Source organism: Dunckerocampus dactyliophorus, chromosome 16 (assembly GCF_027744805.1).
Source record: "Dunckerocampus dactyliophorus isolate RoL2022-P2 chromosome 16, RoL_Ddac_1.1, whole genome shotgun sequence".
NCBI classification, from domain to species: domain Eukaryota; kingdom Metazoa; phylum Chordata; class Actinopteri; order Syngnathiformes; family Syngnathidae; genus Dunckerocampus; species Dunckerocampus dactyliophorus.
The window spans coordinates 16,186,058-16,203,187 of NC_072834.1; the positions used below are offsets into that span (position 1 = coordinate 16,186,058).

At 40.5% G+C, this 17,130-nt stretch overlaps 1 protein-coding gene across 3 annotated transcripts; it reads left to right on the forward strand.

Annotated features, from left to right (window-relative positions):
* Positions 1 to 7,101: 7,101 nt before the first annotated feature.
* On the forward strand, positions 7,102 to 16,852 carry lrrc32 (leucine rich repeat containing 32). 3 transcript variants are annotated; one of them, XM_054756037.1, is made up of 3 exons: positions 7,103 to 7,432; positions 11,400 to 11,502; positions 13,765 to 16,851. In XM_054756037.1, the coding sequence occupies exons 2-3, from the start codon at positions 11,404 to 11,406 to the stop codon at positions 15,628 to 15,630; spliced, it is 1,965 nt and encodes a 654-aa protein (XP_054612012.1). In that variant the 5' UTR covers positions 7,103 to 7,432; positions 11,400 to 11,403; the 3' UTR covers positions 15,631 to 16,851. The 3 variants fall into 3 exon arrangements, with proteins under 3 accessions (XP_054612014.1, XP_054612012.1, XP_054612013.1); XM_054756038.1 differs by lacking the exon at positions 7,103 to 7,432 and adding an exon at positions 7,441 to 8,573 and having other exon boundaries at positions 13,765 to 16,852; XM_054756039.1 differs by lacking the exon at positions 11,400 to 11,502 and having other exon boundaries at positions 7,102 to 7,432; positions 13,765 to 16,852.
* The last annotated feature ends 278 nt before the right edge of the window (positions 16,853 to 17,130 follow it).

The following is a 17,130-nucleotide window of genomic DNA, read 5'->3' on the forward strand; positions in this document are numbered from 1 at the left end:
TGTGCTACCATTTTTCTTTTTTTTTTTCAATTTTCCCCTCAGTGGAATAATTGTTTTCTTTTTTTTTTTTTTGGTTGATCAAATGTGTAAGTAAATATATGTAAAATTATGTTTTTTCTGTTTTTGCCCGTTCCACTGAGGGGAAAATCTAAAGGCGACTGCTCGCTTTGTGGGGGGAAGAAATACTGAAACACTGTTTGCATGCAATCTACTAACATGATAATTATCACTACTCCTTGTTGATATGAAAAAAGAGAATCGCGGGCCACATATGTCATTCACCACTTACGTTCCAGCTTTAAAATGCATTCCCTTTTTTTCTTTTCGTCATGTTGAAGCATTTAAAGCCAAATTCCTTTTGTTAATGTGAAATATGTGTGTGTGTGTGTGTGTGTTTTGTGTTTGTCCAAACTGCTTTCATGCCGTCATCCCCGATGCAGTAAGTGTCCAAGTTGACAGTATTTGTACAGAAAACACTTGTTGATGTAAAGTAGTGCTCTTTACTGTAACTCACTCATTCCAACATCTGTTTTTCCCCCCTCCCCTTCAGTCTTAATGATTATTTGCCAAGTGCTTGCAGATAGTGACACACTTGCGCTTCAATACGACGTAACGTGAAGTCGTCCCAGTTGGCTTGTGGCCACGCCCCCCTGTGATGTCACAGTAAGGGAATGAGGGCGACGGTGGTCAGCAAAGGCAACATGGAAAATAAGATACTCTTCTATCGTCGCCCAGTCTCTAATTAGTGCAGTCAAAAAACATTGGCATTCACAGCTGTGGCTGTAGGCAACCGCCTAAAAATGGCCACAAGATGGCATTATTTGTCACGCACTCCAAATTATTATTAAAGTGAAAAATGAACTTGTTACGAGTGTATATATAATGACTTTTCACATTTGGGAAATGATGGCCTCTTGGTCCTAATTAACGCCCTGTTCTCTTTGTGGTTTGGGGTAAATAAAGCTTTTGATGCATTCTTTTTGAAGCAGTGAACAAAAATGTCCTCAGGACGCCCGGCATGCCGCAATCCGATAAAGTCGATTGCGTAACGACGTATGCAATACTTTGCGGGACGGCAACAATCGCTGTCAACACAACCGCAGCGAGTGTCGGGTGTTAAAGTTCACATCCCTGTCACAGATTTTTGGCCTTCCTCGTTACCGCTATGATGCCACTTCAAAAGGCGGAAAATAAATTGCAATTTTTTTTTTTACAGGCGGGGGTTAGGGGCATGTTAGCATATGCAATATGCTACGTCCACGTTGTATTGACGCAGTAACGCTGCACTACACTCTGCAGGCACCGCTGTCTTCCACGTGTATTTTTAACGTCTTCATCCATTTAATTTTTTTTGCTTGTCAGCAGGACGCTACGCCTCTTTGTCAAAAATCACAAACGCTATCATTTCTTTTTTTTTTTTTTTGTTTTAAACCGCTAGTTGCTCCGCTTCTGATTGTGACTGGTGGCCGTGTGTAGTCGTGCTGTTGTACAAGTTGTAGTGATGTAAACTATAAATTATAAGAAAAATTCCAAAGTCGTAAAGACTCTTAACGGCGTTCTCTTCTTGCTAAATAGTTCTTATATATATATATATATATATATATAGTGTGATGTTGGTGATTTGTTTGCTATGTTGTAAAAAAAACAAAGAAAAGAAAAGAAAGAAAGAAAATATCTGCACTACGTCTTGACTACGGAAGACAAAAACGCCCTGTGATTTTTATTTTCCATCTTTGAATGACCTGGCCTCTGTTTTAAAAAAAAAAAAGCCAACAAAAAAACTGGAACGTTGTACATTTAGTGCCTTTTACATTTCATCAGCTAACTTGAACATCTGCTTTAAAGATAGAAAAGATAAGATTCATTTATTTTTCCTTTTATTGTATGTATTTTTTTATACACATAGTAGCCATTCTGTATCCACTTGTTCAAATTTTATATAAAACTATTTCTGGCCATATATTGTCTACTTTTTTTTATTATTATTATTTTAGCTGCACAAGTCTTTGACAGTCAAGTTCCAAAAAAAAAAAAAAAGTTAAAATGTTTCTTAAACAAGGATCTATTCCAGGATGCTGGAGAGACCGTTAGTCCAACCTCGGCTACAGGAGGTGCAATCTGGTTTTCGTCCCGGTCAGAGAACACTGGACCAGCTCTACGGATCGGCGCAGCGTCTGCAGTAATGCAGTCGCTGTACCGGACCATCGTGGTGAAGAGAGAGCTGACTTGGAAGGCGGAGCTCTCAATTTACCTGTCGATCTATGTTATGATCCCACCCTCACCTATGGTCATGAGCTTTGGGTCGTGACCGAAAGAAGATCACGAATACAAGCTGCGGAAATGAGTTTCCTCTGTAGGGTGGCTGGACGCACCCTAAGAGATAGGGCGAGGAGCTCGGTCATCCGGGAGGAGCTCACAGTAGAGCCGCTGCTCTTTCACTTCGAGAAGAGCCAGTTGAGGTGGGTCAGGCATCTAGGCCAGATGCCTCCCTGGTGAGGTGTTCCGGACATACCCAGCCGGGAGAAGGCCCCGGGGCAGACCGAGGGCACGCTGGAGGGATTATGTCTCACAGCTGGCCTGGGAACACCTGTTCCTCCCAGTGGAACTTGAAGAGGTGGCTGGAGAGCGGGAAGTCTGGACTTCCCGACTGAGACCGCTGCCCCTGCAAACTGGACCCGGATAAGCGGAAGAAAAGGGAAGGAAGGATGGATATTTCTAAAACACAATAGACTTGTGAGATGTAAGTACAGGGTATATTTTAGGTCAAATATTTAAATGTACGTATTACATTTAAATGGCTTCCAATCCGCATTAAATCTGGTTTAACATGACAGCTGTGGACAGTATATACTGCTCAAAAAAATTAAAGGAACACTTGGAAAACACATCATATCTAAACTGGGGGGGAAATGATCTTGAATATCTTTCCTGATAATAAGTGGGTGATGTATTAGTAACAAAATGATGCCACATCATTTGATAGAAATGAAAATGATCACCCTATAGAGGGGGGAAATCAAAGACACCCCAAAAATGAAAGTGAAAAAATGATGCAGCAAACTGGTCCATTTAGCTAAAATGTCATTGTAGCAACTCAAAATGATTCTCAGTAGTTTGTGTGGCCCCCACGTGCTTGTACGCATGCCTGACAACGTCGGGGCATGCTCCTAATGAGACTACGGATGGTGTCCTGTGGGATCTCCTCCCAGATCTGGACCAGGGCATCACTGCGGTACCTGGACGCATGGAGGAGATTCCAGGAGACAGGTAGTTACTCCAGGAGAGCTGGACAGGGCCGTAGAAGGTCCCTCAACCCTCAGCAGGATCGGTATCTGCTCCTTTGTGCAAGGAGGAACAGGATGAGCACTGCCAGAGCCCTACAAAATGACCTCCAGCAGGCCACTGGTGCGAATGTTTCTGACCAAACAATCAGAAACAGGCTCCATGAGGGTGGCCTGAGGGCCCGACGTCCTGTAGTGGGCCCTGTGCTCACTGCCCCGCACCGTAGAGCTTGATTGGCATTTGCCATAGACCACCAGAATTGGCAACTACACCACTGGTGCCCTTTGCTCTTCACTGATGAGAGCAAGTTCAACCTGAGCACATGCGACAGACGTGAAAGGGTCTGGAGATGCCGTGGAGAACGTTATGCTGCCTCCAACATCATTCAGCATGACCGGTTTGGTGGTGGGTCAGTGATGGTCTGAGGAGGCATATCCCTGGAAGGACGCACAGACCTCTACAGGTTAGATAACGGCACCATGACTGCTATTAGGTATCGGGGTGAAATCCTTGGACCCATTGTCAGAACCTACGCTGGTGCAGTGGGACCTGGGTTCCTCCTGGTCCACGACAATGCCCGACCTCATGTGGCTAGTGTATGCAGGTAGTTCCTGGAGGATGAAGGAATTGATACCATTGACTGGCCCCCACGTTCACCTGACCTAAACCCAATAGAACACCTCTGGGACATTATGTTTAGGTCCATCCGGCGCCGCCAGGTTGCTCCTCAGACTGTCCAGGAGCTCATTGATGCCCTGGTCCAGATCTGGGAGGAGATCCCCCAGGACACCATCCGTAGACTCATTAGGAGCATGCCCCGACGTTGTCAGGCATGCGTACAAGCACGTGGGGGCCACACAAACTACTGAGAATCATTTTGAGTTGCTACAATGACATTTTAGCAAAATGGACCAGTGTGCTGCATCATTTTTTCACTTTCATTTTTGGGGTGTCTTTGATTTCCCCCCTCTATAGGGTGATCATTTTCATTTCTATCAAATGATGTGGCATCATTTTGTTACTAATACATCACCCACTTATTATCAGGAAAGATATTCAAGATCATTTCCCCCCCAGTTTAGATATGATGTGTTTTCCAAGTGTTCCTTTAATTTTTTTGAGCAGTATATATACAGTGCATATAACAGTTTGATGAAAAATCTTGTTAAAAAATCCTGGTTGATCTTATATAACAGGAAGTTGCAAGCGAATAGTCATAATATAGTCAATGAGTATAAACACACACACACGTAAATACACACGTAATAGGAGAAGTCATATTTTCATAATATATTTTAGTGATGTATGAAATAGATAATCAGTCAATGAAATAGCATTCATTGAAATATTAATGTAGTTTATATTAACTTGTCCATCATGTACTGTAGTTCAAATGTCATCTACTGTAAAATCTACATTGCATTGGTATAGAATAACTTGCATAACTAAGCAGAAATAATAAGTGGATTCACATTTAAATTAATAGATTTTTAAAAAATAAATTAAGGTTTTACTTATTGATCTCATTGACAGCTACAGTGTATGTTTCAGTTTGACCCTAAAATCGCTCTAAACCGAAAGTCGCTGTTTACAGTAAAGCAACATATGGATGCACTGTATGAGTCTGACCAGCAGAGGGCGGTGTTTAATATTTTTTAACAAACTGCTGGGAATCCCGGGAAATTACACAGGTAACAACAGGTCAATTTCATATTGACAAGCCAACGGCAATGAAAAGATGTTGATCCTGAAACTAAAAGTCGACAGAGTGGCTGAGCAACGACCAGGTAAGACATTAATTGACATTTTTGGTGTACATTTCACTGAAATATATGGAAGTCCGTTGAAAGAAAGAAAGAAAAAATATCCCAATGGTAAATTATAGATTTTTAAAAGTCATAAGTATGACATACAAACTGTGTGATATGAAGAAGGCAGCACGGCCGCAGTTTTATGACTTTCTCATAATTTTGATTTTTATCTCATCGTAATTTCAAGCTAATGTGAGTGTGAATGGTTGGTTGTCTATATGTGCCCTGCCATTGGCTGGGTGGCAGTGGGTGTACCCCGCCTCTCGCCCAAGGTCAGCTGGGATAAACTCCAGCACACTCCCGCCACTCCAGTGAGGATAAGCGGCATAGAAGATGGATGGATGGTAATTTCAACTTTTTGTCTGATAATGACTTTCCCATCTTACAATTATGACTTTTTATCTCGTAATTTAGACTTTTTATCTCATAGGTATGACTTTGACTCATAATTTAGACTTTTCATATCATAATTTAGACTTTTTATGGCATAGTTAAGTTTTTTTATCTCATAATTTTGACTTTTTATCTCATCGATATGCCTTTGTCTTATAATTCTGACTTTTTATCTCATAATTTATATTTTTTATCTCATAGTTATTTTATCTTATAATTCTGACATTTTATCTCAGAATTTTGACTTTTGACCTCATAATTTAGACTTTTTTATCTCACAATTAAGACTTTCTTGTCTCATAATTTTGACTTTTTATCTCATAGTTATGACTTTGTCTTATAATTCTGACTTTTTATCTCATAATATAGATTTTTTTCTATCTCATAGTTACTTTATCTTATAATTCTGACATTTTATCTCATAATTTTGACTTTTGACCTCATAATTTAGACTTTTATCTCACTGTTAAAACTTTCTTATCTCATAATTTTGACTTTTTATCTCATAATTTTGACTTTTGATCTCATAATTTCTATTTTTTATCTCATAGTTACTTTATCTTACAATGCTGACTTTTTATCTCATAACTTTGACTTTGTCTCATAATTTTGACTTTTTTATCTCACAATTAAGACTTTCTTGTCTCATAATTTAGACTTTTTATCTCATAGTTATGACTTTGTCTCATAATTTTGACATTTTATTTCATAATTGATTTTTTTCTATCATAGTTACTTTATCTTATAATTCTGACATTTTATCTCATAATTTTGACTTTTGACCTCATAATTTAGACTTTTATCTCACTGTTAAAACTTTCTTATCTCATAATTTTGACTTTTTATCTCATAGTTTCTATTTTTTATCTCATAGTTACTTTATCTTACAATGCTGACTTTTTATCTCATAACTTTGACTTTGTCTCATAATTTAGACTTTTTATCTCATAGTTATTACTTTCTTATCTCATAATTATGACTTTTTGTCTCAGAGTTATTACTTTCTTATCTCATAATTATGACTTTTTGTCTCAGAGTTATGACTATCTCATAATGCTGACATTTTATCTCATAATTTAGACTTTTTATCTCATTGGGATATTTTTGTTCTTTCAGGGGCAGAAGCGGGCTTCCACAGACAAATGTTTGTTTTGTGGCTTCGTAATGAGTTGAACTGGCCGTTGTCGTGCTAGCATACACGCACCACATTCCTCAAAAACAACGTATTTTAGAATACACATTCGTCCTGCTTTCGATTGGAAAAGGTTCTCAAACGTTCACTTCCGTTATTGCAGCGTAAGAGTGTGACGACCAATCGGAGCCCTCGTTACAAGGATGTGGGTTTAAACACGATGCATAAGAAAACGCGGTCAATAAAAGCTGCTGACTTTTAGCTTCCCTTTGTTTGTTGCCCCATCCCTAAATGGTCACATTGCAGTCCAAGACCAATCCTGGGAATAGACAATTCAAAGTATGCTTTCTTAAAAAAAGGCAAAGGTACATGTGACCTTTGAACTGTAAAGTGCCCCAAAATTCCTATTGGATGTTTGTACCAGGAGAAGAGTGCAAGGTTGTGATGAATGGAGGGTGTCTTCTTGTAATGAGGACCCCCTTTTAAGGCATTTCCCTGAGAGGAGAGAGAGGGAGGTGGTCTTAGATAGTCGTGGTGGTGGGGTGGGGGGGCATGAGGCCTGGCCCCCTTTGCAGGATGTTCTCACAGGATGTTGATGGCTGGAACGAGCAGCAGTCCGAGCTGAGCTGGGAAGAGTCAGCTGAGCGAGAGCGAGCAGCCTTTTGGTTTCCAGTGGTTGCTATCTAACTTTCAGAGGAAGGGGGTGCTTGTGTGTGTGTGTGTGTGTGTGTGTGTGTGTGTGTGTGTGAGGGTGACGATGTGAAATCAACGTGGTCAGGACACGCTGCACGACGACAACTCTGCTGAGAGTCAGGTAAATATATTTAGTTTCCTATGGAAGGCCGTGCTCTTCAATTGGCGGCACCGCAAGCCAAACCACGCATGACTCCCACACGCAACCTCACTTTAAAGCTTTTCACTGCGCATTCCTAATTAGAGCTCCTGTCATATCGAGGATGTTACGGACAGCAGCGTGCTCCTGACACAGAGACCACCTTGGACTAGTGTTGTTGCAGTGGGTTCTTAAAAACAGCAGAGTGCTGCTGAGGATCTTTGACTAACGCTTACGGAAGCCCCAACCTTTATGAACCCACGGATCGGCTCGTGTCCCCACAAACCTCTGGCGGCCCAAGGGGTGGGGCCTCGTGCTAATGCATTGCATGATGTATAGTTTATTCAAGACAGGAAAAACATCACATGAGAAACACACAAAATGAACAAGCGCTGCTGGGGATGGCGAGAGTGACGTCAGAGTAAAATAAATGTCTTTTGTGTGTCATTTTTTCGAATAAAATAATTGCCCGTACTTGCAAAATTGGTACGCATTTTACGTGAAATTCTACGTCGTTTTTTTTTACAAAAACATTTAAAAGAACCGTCTATGTTATCACCGCTTCTGAAAGTTTCCCGCAGCCTGGCACCGCTCCATGGGTGGGGCCCAACCTAGCCAACCCAGTGGACGGGAGCCACCGATGTAGAGGATCTTTGACTAGCATTTTTTATGCAGGTTCTTAAAATCAGCTGAGTGCTGGATTTTGGATTATGCTGGAGTTTAGAAAATCATTTTTACACTAAAATTTGAGTCGTTTCTATTTTTATTTATTTGCATTATTTACGGTGGCCTAGTGGTTCGCATGTTGGCCACACTGTCACGAGGTATGGAAGATGTGGGTTCGAATCTCTGTGTGGAGTTTGCATGTTCTCCCCGTGTGTGCGTGGGTTTTCTCCGGGTACTCCGGTTTCCTCCCACATTCCAAAAACATGCATGTTAGGTTAATTGGAGACTCTAAATTGTCCATAGGTATGAATGTGAGTGTGAATGGTTGTTTGTCTATATGTGCCCTGTGATTGGCTGGCAACCACTCCAGGGTGTACCCCGCCTGTCACCCAAAATCAGCTGGGATAGGCTCCAGCTTACACCCACGACCCTAGCAAGGACCAGCGGCCCCTAGAATGTATTATTTTTATTTATTTATTTATTTATTTTATTATTTCTATGCCTTTATTTAAGCCATTTGTATTTATTTTTTAGGTATTTTTATGCTTTTATTTGTCTTTTTTTTATTTTTTGCACTTTTATTTAAGTCACTTTAATTTATATTTATTAAAAATTATTTTTTACGCTTTTATTTATAAGTTATTTTAAAATTTTTATTATTGTTTTTACATTTTTTTAACACTTTTTTTTAATCTGTTGTCTGTTTTTATTTATTTGTATTTTTTTGACACTTTTTTTTTTTTAATGATTTTAATGCTTTTCTTTAAGTCATTTTTATTTGTTTTTTTATACTTTTATTTACCGGTAAGTCATTTTAGATTATAAGTTTTACAGTTTTAAGTTATTTTTATGTATTTGTATTACTTTTTCCATCCATCCATTTTCTGTACCGCTTGTCCTTTTTTTTTTTTTTAACACATTGAAGTCCTTTTTATTATTTATTTTAGCGTTTACACTTTTAAGCCATGTTTATTTTCTATTTCTTTATGCCTTCATTTGTTTATTTCTATTTGACTGAAGTCAAACCAAGCAAATGCGTTTGCTTTATCATCTTTGGATCGATGAACACACATCACGACGTGTTAGACAGATCCAGGATGACATTTTGTCAAAGAAATGATAACAGATGATAACATGATAACAGCGTGCATACAAATAACGCATCCAATGGAACTAAATATCACAAAGACCACAACATCAGATATTTCACTAGTGTGGTGTGCCGTGTGCATCTCCTGTACCGCGGAGGAAGACGACTCAAGCATTGCTCAGTTTTACTTGAAAACAAGTCAGACATCAGTTGTATGTCACATACTTTGATGTCATTGTGGACTTGCTCTCTCCGATCCGCCCAGAATTGGATCTGCCACCCACTTTTGGGTCCCGACCCACCAGTTGAGAAGCTCTGATAGAGAGGATCTTTGACCAGCGTTTTAAAAACAGCCGAGCGCTGCTGTCATGCAGTCTAGACCAGGGGTGTCCGAACTTCTTCCAGCGAGGACCACACACTGAAAAATGAAAGTTCGCAAGGGACCACTTGATATTTTGTCAACCAACACATTGAGATATGCTAAGAAGCTATACGTAGCTCATGAAAAAACGGCATTTCACCTTTGTAAAAGAGGCAAAATGCTACTAAAAATGATGTTTTTACATCATAATATGAGTTTATTCTTGTTCTTCATTCGATTATGACTAATATTTGGACTTTATTCCCGTAAAATTACAGCTGTTTTTGCCATTTCCGCTGATTTTTTATTTTTTTTAAATTTTCCAACTATTTCATTTCAGCTTTCCTCTTGTAAATTTTCTTCTCATAATTCAAACTTTATATCTTTTAAAACAATCACGTATTTTTTTTTCTTTTTTTCAACATTGTCACTAAAATGCTATTTTTCCTCATTTTACAAGTTTCCTCTCATAAAATGGACAACTTTTTTTCCTCATTAGAAAACCATTTTTTTCTCCTCATATTTTGACTTTACTTAACTTGATATTTTGTCAACCAACACATTGAGATATGCTAAGAAGCTATACGTAGCTCATGAAAAAACGGCATTTCACCTTTGTAAAAGAGGCAAAATGCTACTAAAAATGATGTTTTTTCCATCATAATATGAGTTTATTCTTGTTCTTCATTCGATTATGACTAATATTTGGACTTTATTCCTGTAAAATTACAGCTGTTTTTTCCATTTCCGCTGATTTTTTTTTTTTTTTTTTTAATTTTCCAACTATTTCATTTCAGCTTTCCTCTTGTAAATTTTCTTCTCATAAATCAAACTTTATATCTTTTAAAACAATCACGTATTTTTTTTCTTTTTTTCAACATTGTCACTAAAATGATATTTTTCCTCATTTTACAAGTTTCCTCTCATAAAATGGACAACTTTTTTTCCTCATTAGAAAACCATTTTTTTCTCCTCATATTTTGACTTTACTTAAAATCAAATTTCTGCTGTTGATTTTTCTTTGGTACAGTTTTCCAAATATTTCAACTACTTTTTCGTCTCCTGATATTTTGACTTTATTCCCATGTTATCATTTTTTTCCCCCAACCTAAGCTTCCAAAAATTACAACTTCATTCACTGTTTTTGACTTTTTTCTTTAATATTTCAACTTCATGCGACTAAAATGACATTTTTCCTCACACTACTACTTTATTCTTGTGAAATGATGGCTTTTTGTTCCTTGCTCGATTACAACTCTTCTCTTTACTTGCGTATCTTGCTTGCTTGCTGCTGTAACAAGTAAATTTCCCCGCTGTGGGATAAATAAAGTACATACATACATACATACATACATTAATATTTTGACTTTTGATTGATTTTCCTATTTTTGCTGCTGTTTTTTTAAAAGTTTCCTTGTTAAATGACATTTTTAGACAGCAGGCCGATAAAATCCCAGCCGCGTGCCGCAAATGGCCTCCGGACACCCCTGGTATGGCGGATCTTCACCTCCCACATTGTCATGGACGAACGTGACTTGTTTGCTTGTTTTGCCACGGGTGAACAACGAGTCACTCAGATCTTCACATGATGCAAAACAAACGACAAGAAGCCACGGACATGACAATGGTTTCATTTGTAAAGTCATCCCCTTTCTGTAGAACCAGTTTTTCAAAGAGAAAAGCCCCTTTTTCTACGTGAGTGAGGGCATAAATAGCTTCGTCAAAGGTCAACCCAGCGGCTCTACTTCCCCTCGGCTTCCTTTTTGCGAGCCTATCGCTCCCAGCGAGCATCCTGCTCTTGTGTCTGTTGATGATTGATCCTTGTGCCGCAGCAACATGGCCGCCTTGCCGCTGCTCCTCGCGCTCCTCATCCGCGGCATGGCGTCCGCCGCTCACCATCCCCGCCTTCCCCGCCACCGGCCTTCATGCCACATGGTAAGTCGTGTGTACGAATCTGTGCGGTCCACACATCCTCTCTTGCAGTCTTGCACATTCCTTACCTTTTTTTGTGTCTTAACATAAACAAATAGCGAGGTTTATTTTAGAAATCCTTCTGGCGAAATACTTTTTGACCCCTCTTAAATCACCGCTAGTGGTTGCTGTTGTAATTGGGTGGCGATCTGGGACGTAACTCACCCCGCTTCCAGCGTTCCAGAGGACATATTTCTTCTTCCAAGGAAATAGTCCACACTCAGGTGATGAGGAATGGAATCACTGGCGGCTCATAAAGAGCGCGTATAAGTCATGTTGAGTAAGAATGAACATAACAGCCTAATAAAAGCTTTTTTTCTTTTTTGCTGGTTTTTCAAGCGCACTTAAATGACTCAGGCAAAAAAAAAAAAAAAAAAAGTGTGGGGGAAAAGCTGTAATATGTATGCCAGGCCAGTAGGTGGCGAGGCGATGACTAAAGTGCTACTTGTGGATTTTGAGCTAAAATGATCGCCTGGCTTTCTGGTTTGCTAACGGTGGTATTTTTCCCACGATCACAATTCAATATTTCCATAGAAAACTCCTGTGGTGTGGTGTGGTCAACACCGATGACATTGACTGAAGAAAGCAAACAAACTTAAATAATAGAGAAATAGAGGCGCTAACAGTTAGCCTAGCTTCTTGTTTCTTTGCTGCCGTTGCTGCCTCCCGTAGGTCAGTCTGGGTACTACGTCAAGTTGCTTACGTTTAATGGCACAAGAGCTGTCTGACGTGCCCCTTAGTGAGTACCGTGACCCCCGGATACATTAGCAGGTGTCGTAAGTGGAGCGTTATATTGGTACAAATGCTATATGTAGCTGTTTTCCGCTGTTGCGGTTGTGTTTTGTTTGTCGGTTTAGCATGCGGGATGTGTGTTTATTACAGATTTATTTTTGTGGTAATGGCAGATATTAAACATGTCCGAGATTTACAATGAAAAATCCAGTTGTGCGCGGTCGACAAAGACGACGACATCCGAGCAAATGAATTTTTATTGCGTAGTAAGACTACACGGGAAACAAATTGCTCAATTATTCATTTTTTTGTGCAAAATAACAAAATTAACCCAATAAAATAAATAACTGTATTTCAGGTTTTTCCGATTAGGGTTTGCCACAGCAAATTGCATAATGATTTAGCTTAATGTTTACACCAGATGCCCTTCCTGATGCAACCCTGGCCGGGGATCAAACCCGTGAACCCGTCAGAAGTGTACACACTCCACCACCAGGGCTTACCAGAACACTTGGTGACAGAGCAGCAAAGGGATGGGAAGAAATTTGCCATAAAATGCCACAGTGATATTTTACGAACCATTTTTGATTTTACGGGACAAATCGCTTCCCTTTTGAGTGACTCAAAATGTGAGGCGTACTTTTGTACGATTTCATTTTTTAAGGGACGTTTGGCAACCACACACAAGCCTGACGGCAATGGAGTTACCACGTAAGCTAACAGTTAGCCTAGCTACTTCTTCGAATTATTTTACCACATTCTTTCAGGTGGCCTGCAGCCCTTTGCTGCCTCTCACAGGTCCGTCCAGGTACTACATCAGTCAGGCCACGGCATCCGATTGTTGATGACTTTTGTACGCGATGTGACTCAGCTGGTTGCAAAAGAAGCATTAGCTTGAACTGTTTTCCACCATTACTGTCTGGATGGTTACCCAGAAGACCCTCTGTTGTTTAGTGCTATTGTTTTTGGGCTCCAAAACACACTGGTGCGATCAAAACAAGAGCGTTTCCATCAGTTTTTAGTTAAAATGTGTAAGTTAGTTAGTTCTGGTATTTCCTGGGCTTGGTTAAAATAGATAGATGTTACCCTCTGCAGGTATTGTGTAAGCAGCGAGCACTTTTCATCAAACCACAAATATGCCAAGAAAAACTTTAAAGGCCCTACTGAGAAATCAGAGATGGAGACAGTTTTATGGGCTGTTTTTGGACTGGAAGACGAGGAGGGGGTGGGGGCGTTTCTTTAGCCATGTGGTTTGAATTATGAACTCAATAAGTACAATAAATATTTCAATGTGCCAACAGGGAGAAAATGGCAAAGAAGGGGGGTACCTTTTCACTCAATGGTATTCCATCTTGGCTGCTGGGTTTCTGAACTGGGGAATTGAGATTTTGATTGGACTGATGTACTGTCTTGCATAGCATACGGTCTCATCAATCAAAGGTCCACTTCGAACATTCTGTCCTGACAAAACCCCGACTCTGTCTCTGTTGGCAGGTCCAGATGAGCGTGGTGGTCTGCAGCAATCTGAGCCTCACCGGGGCCCCTGTCAACCTACCCCCGGGTATTGAAACGCTTGACCTGTCACACAACCAGGTGCAGAACCTCACCCGGGACACCCTGGCGTACCGCACGGACCTCCGTCACCTCAACCTCCACTCTAACAAGATCCACTTCATCCAGCCCGGACTCTTTGAAGACATGACTAATCTTAAAATCCTGGATCTGTCCAGGAATCATTTAAATGTATTTGCGCTTACCAAAAACAAAATTGGGACTCTTGCAGCCGTGGAGACTCTCGATCTGTCCAGTAACGGGTTGTATACCGGGATGTCCGACTTCTTAATCGCAGACTCTCCATCACTAGTGGAGCTGTCCTTGAACAGTAATAGCATCACCAAAATAGCACAAAACACTTTCAGGGGAGCTTTGTCCTTGAGGAAAGTCAGTCTCCACAACAATGTCATTCTGGAGATCGAAGATGGTGCCTTTGACTCTCTGGATTGTCTGACCGAGCTCGACTTGTCCAAGAATTCCATCACGTGTATCACAGACTTCAATCTGAGTCGGTTAAAAGTGTTAAACCTCAGCAAGAACAGCCTCGAGATTTTCCAGAGCACGAGACTGACCGATGTGTACGACCTGGTCTTTTTGGATTTGAGCGAAAACAAGCTGCCTTGCTTTCCACTCCTCCCGGCAAACAACAGCATCCAACATCTGGACCTTTCACGCAATCAGCTGCAGAGCGTCAACATGACGGACACGCCAGAAAGAAAGACCCACGTGGTTTTGAATCACCTGAGATACTTGGACTTGAGTTACAACCAACTCAAGGACATACCCCAGTCCTTTTTCCACACTATGACATCCCTGGAGGTCCTGAACGTGAGCAACAACTGTATAGACTCATTTTTGATTGTTGACAAAGACCTTCTACCAGCAGTGAAGATTATCAACCTCAACTATAATTCCTTACAGAGACTTTCATTCGGTGAAGCTACGCTACAATCTTTGAAAGAGCTTTTACTACGAGGAAACGACCTTAGCACCCTTGAACAGCAAACACTCCAGAGACTTCCAAGTCTAAATCTCCTGCAGCTTCAGGAGAACAACCTGAGAGTCTGTCCCTGGGATACGAAGCCATGCCCGTCAGACCACAACCGCCTCCATCCTCCAGATTGTGTCTATTTCTCTTGCATTCCCAATCTGAAGTACCTTTACCTCTCACAGAACAACCTGAAGAGTTTACCTTTCAGTGCATTTGCCGATACCCCTCTGACCCTGCTGGACTTGTCCCTCAACCCCGGTCTGGAAATGCATCCAGACTCTCTGTCCGGTCTCGAGCACACCCTAGTCCACCTCTTCCTGAGAGAAAACAACATTTCCAAGTTGAATACGGAACTGTCCTCGCTGAGGAGCCTCAGACTCGTAGACCTGTCCACCAACCAGCTGACCAGTCTCCCCGCGTGGTCCAAAGAGTCATCCATCGAGACACTCAATCTGCACAACAACAGCTTAGTCACTCTAGAGCACAGCACCATGATCGCTCTGGAACGCTCGCTAAAAACCCTCTATGTGGGTTCCAACCCGCTCAGTTGCTGCGGCAACCTCGGCTTCCTGCATTTGGTCCAACACTCGACCGTGGTGGTTCCCGACATCGAGACGGTCACCTGCCTTCTACGGGAGGACTCGGAACCGGTCAATATAGAGAAAGTGAGTCGGGAAATGTGTCATAGTCCAAAGAAAGTGAACTATATTATTGTTGTTGTCGTGTTTGTGTTGTTCGCAATGATCATGTCGGGACTGATGGTGAAATACTGCAAGTCGAGGAAACGGAAGCATGTCCGAAGGTTTATCGCTTGAACAATGTGTATGAAGGGCTTTTTATTCCTTGGGAGGATTTTCCAAAGGGATGTGATGCCTCAATTTGGGTTTAAATCTCAAACTTGCACTAAATTACGGAGGTTGGATAAGACAGGAGCAACCAGAAAATTAAAACAATTTATTTAGTTTTAAAAGTGACTGCAGTTTTTGGCCAGTTGTGTCTAGTTACGGTTCCCTGTTTGGTTTTGATACAAAAAATGTGAAAAATTAACTTCGCTGCTGCTGGACCTTGAACATGAACAAAAACGTATTTGTCGTTTGAGACACTGCAACGCACCTCTTACCCATACACTGCTTATTAGCTTAGCTTAGCATAGCATATCATAAGGACTGCAACTGAAGGCACATCATCCAAAAGTGTGAAAGTTACATTTTGTTAAAGAAAGACCCAAGTCTCTCATGAATTGAAGCTTGCTACTCGCCTCACTTTAGCAAAAATCTGATCATGCTAATTATGTGGCGTTACAGTTTGAAGTAATTAGCAGCAGCAACAAAATCACTTGTTGACATTCAGCCTAAACGCTGCATTTTTCTTTAAAAAAACTAAGCTTACAACACTACAAAAGGTTAATATAAAACAATATATACTGTTGTTAGATGAAGAAGTATAACATCTGACTAGTCACATGACTTGATTGCACACTCCTTATGTAGATTGCACTTTACACTTCCTCTCGTGTGTGTGATTGTATCTTTTGTGAACACTACGGACTGAATAATGCTAAAAGTCAATACATATAATTTATTTTTCTATTATATAAGCCAAGCTGGACATTTTAACTGTGTTTTGTTGATATTAGTAGCAGGTCTATGGTTGTCCCACTACATCTGTTATGTAATATAGGACTGATTGCCCCCAATAAAATACTAAGATTGGTATAAATGTATGGTGCATATATGTTGAAACTCAATGATTGTGCTGTACTGTGGTGACACACTGACAAAATGTGATTAAACATAAACCTGTGCACACTGTATTCAGAGCTTCTTTGTCCTTCATTATTTGTAGTTTGTAGTTTGGACACCCCTGGTATGGCGGATCTTTGCCTCCCACATTGTCATTATTCATTATTTGTAGTCCCAAGTATGCCAACTTTTAAGTAATTGTTGTCGTTAAATAGCCTACAGTTCAATAGCCTTGATTATACTGTCATATTTTTGTAGTGTAAACATGAAGCTGAAAAAGAAAGCTGTGCAGAGCATTGCTGCAGCTAGCCTGACTGTCAGGCGGCCATTTTGATTTAAGTTTGCATTCTTTGTCTTACAAGGGCATTCAACAACACCCGATAGAAGGATTATAATACATTGTATTATTATCGTGTAACAGTGCCCTATAAATATAAGCAATAAACGTTAGGGAAACTTTTATTGGGGCAGCAAAATATTTTTTGTCTAAAGTAATAGCCACACGCACCTTAGGTACTACAGGTCCCAGAATGCACTGTGACCGATGGTGCCTTGGCACATAGTTAACCCACC

Excerpts from the sequence above, each read along its gene's own strand:
- lrrc32 (XM_054756037.1), top strand. The coding sequence starts at position 11,404 with ATGGCCGCCTTGCCGCTGCTCCTCGCGCTCCTCATCCGCGGCATGGCG. Across the intron at positions 11,503-13,764 it reads ACCGGCCTTCATGCCACATG|GTCCAGATGAGCGTGGTGGT; the intron begins GTAAGTCGTGTG and ends CTCTGTTGGCAG.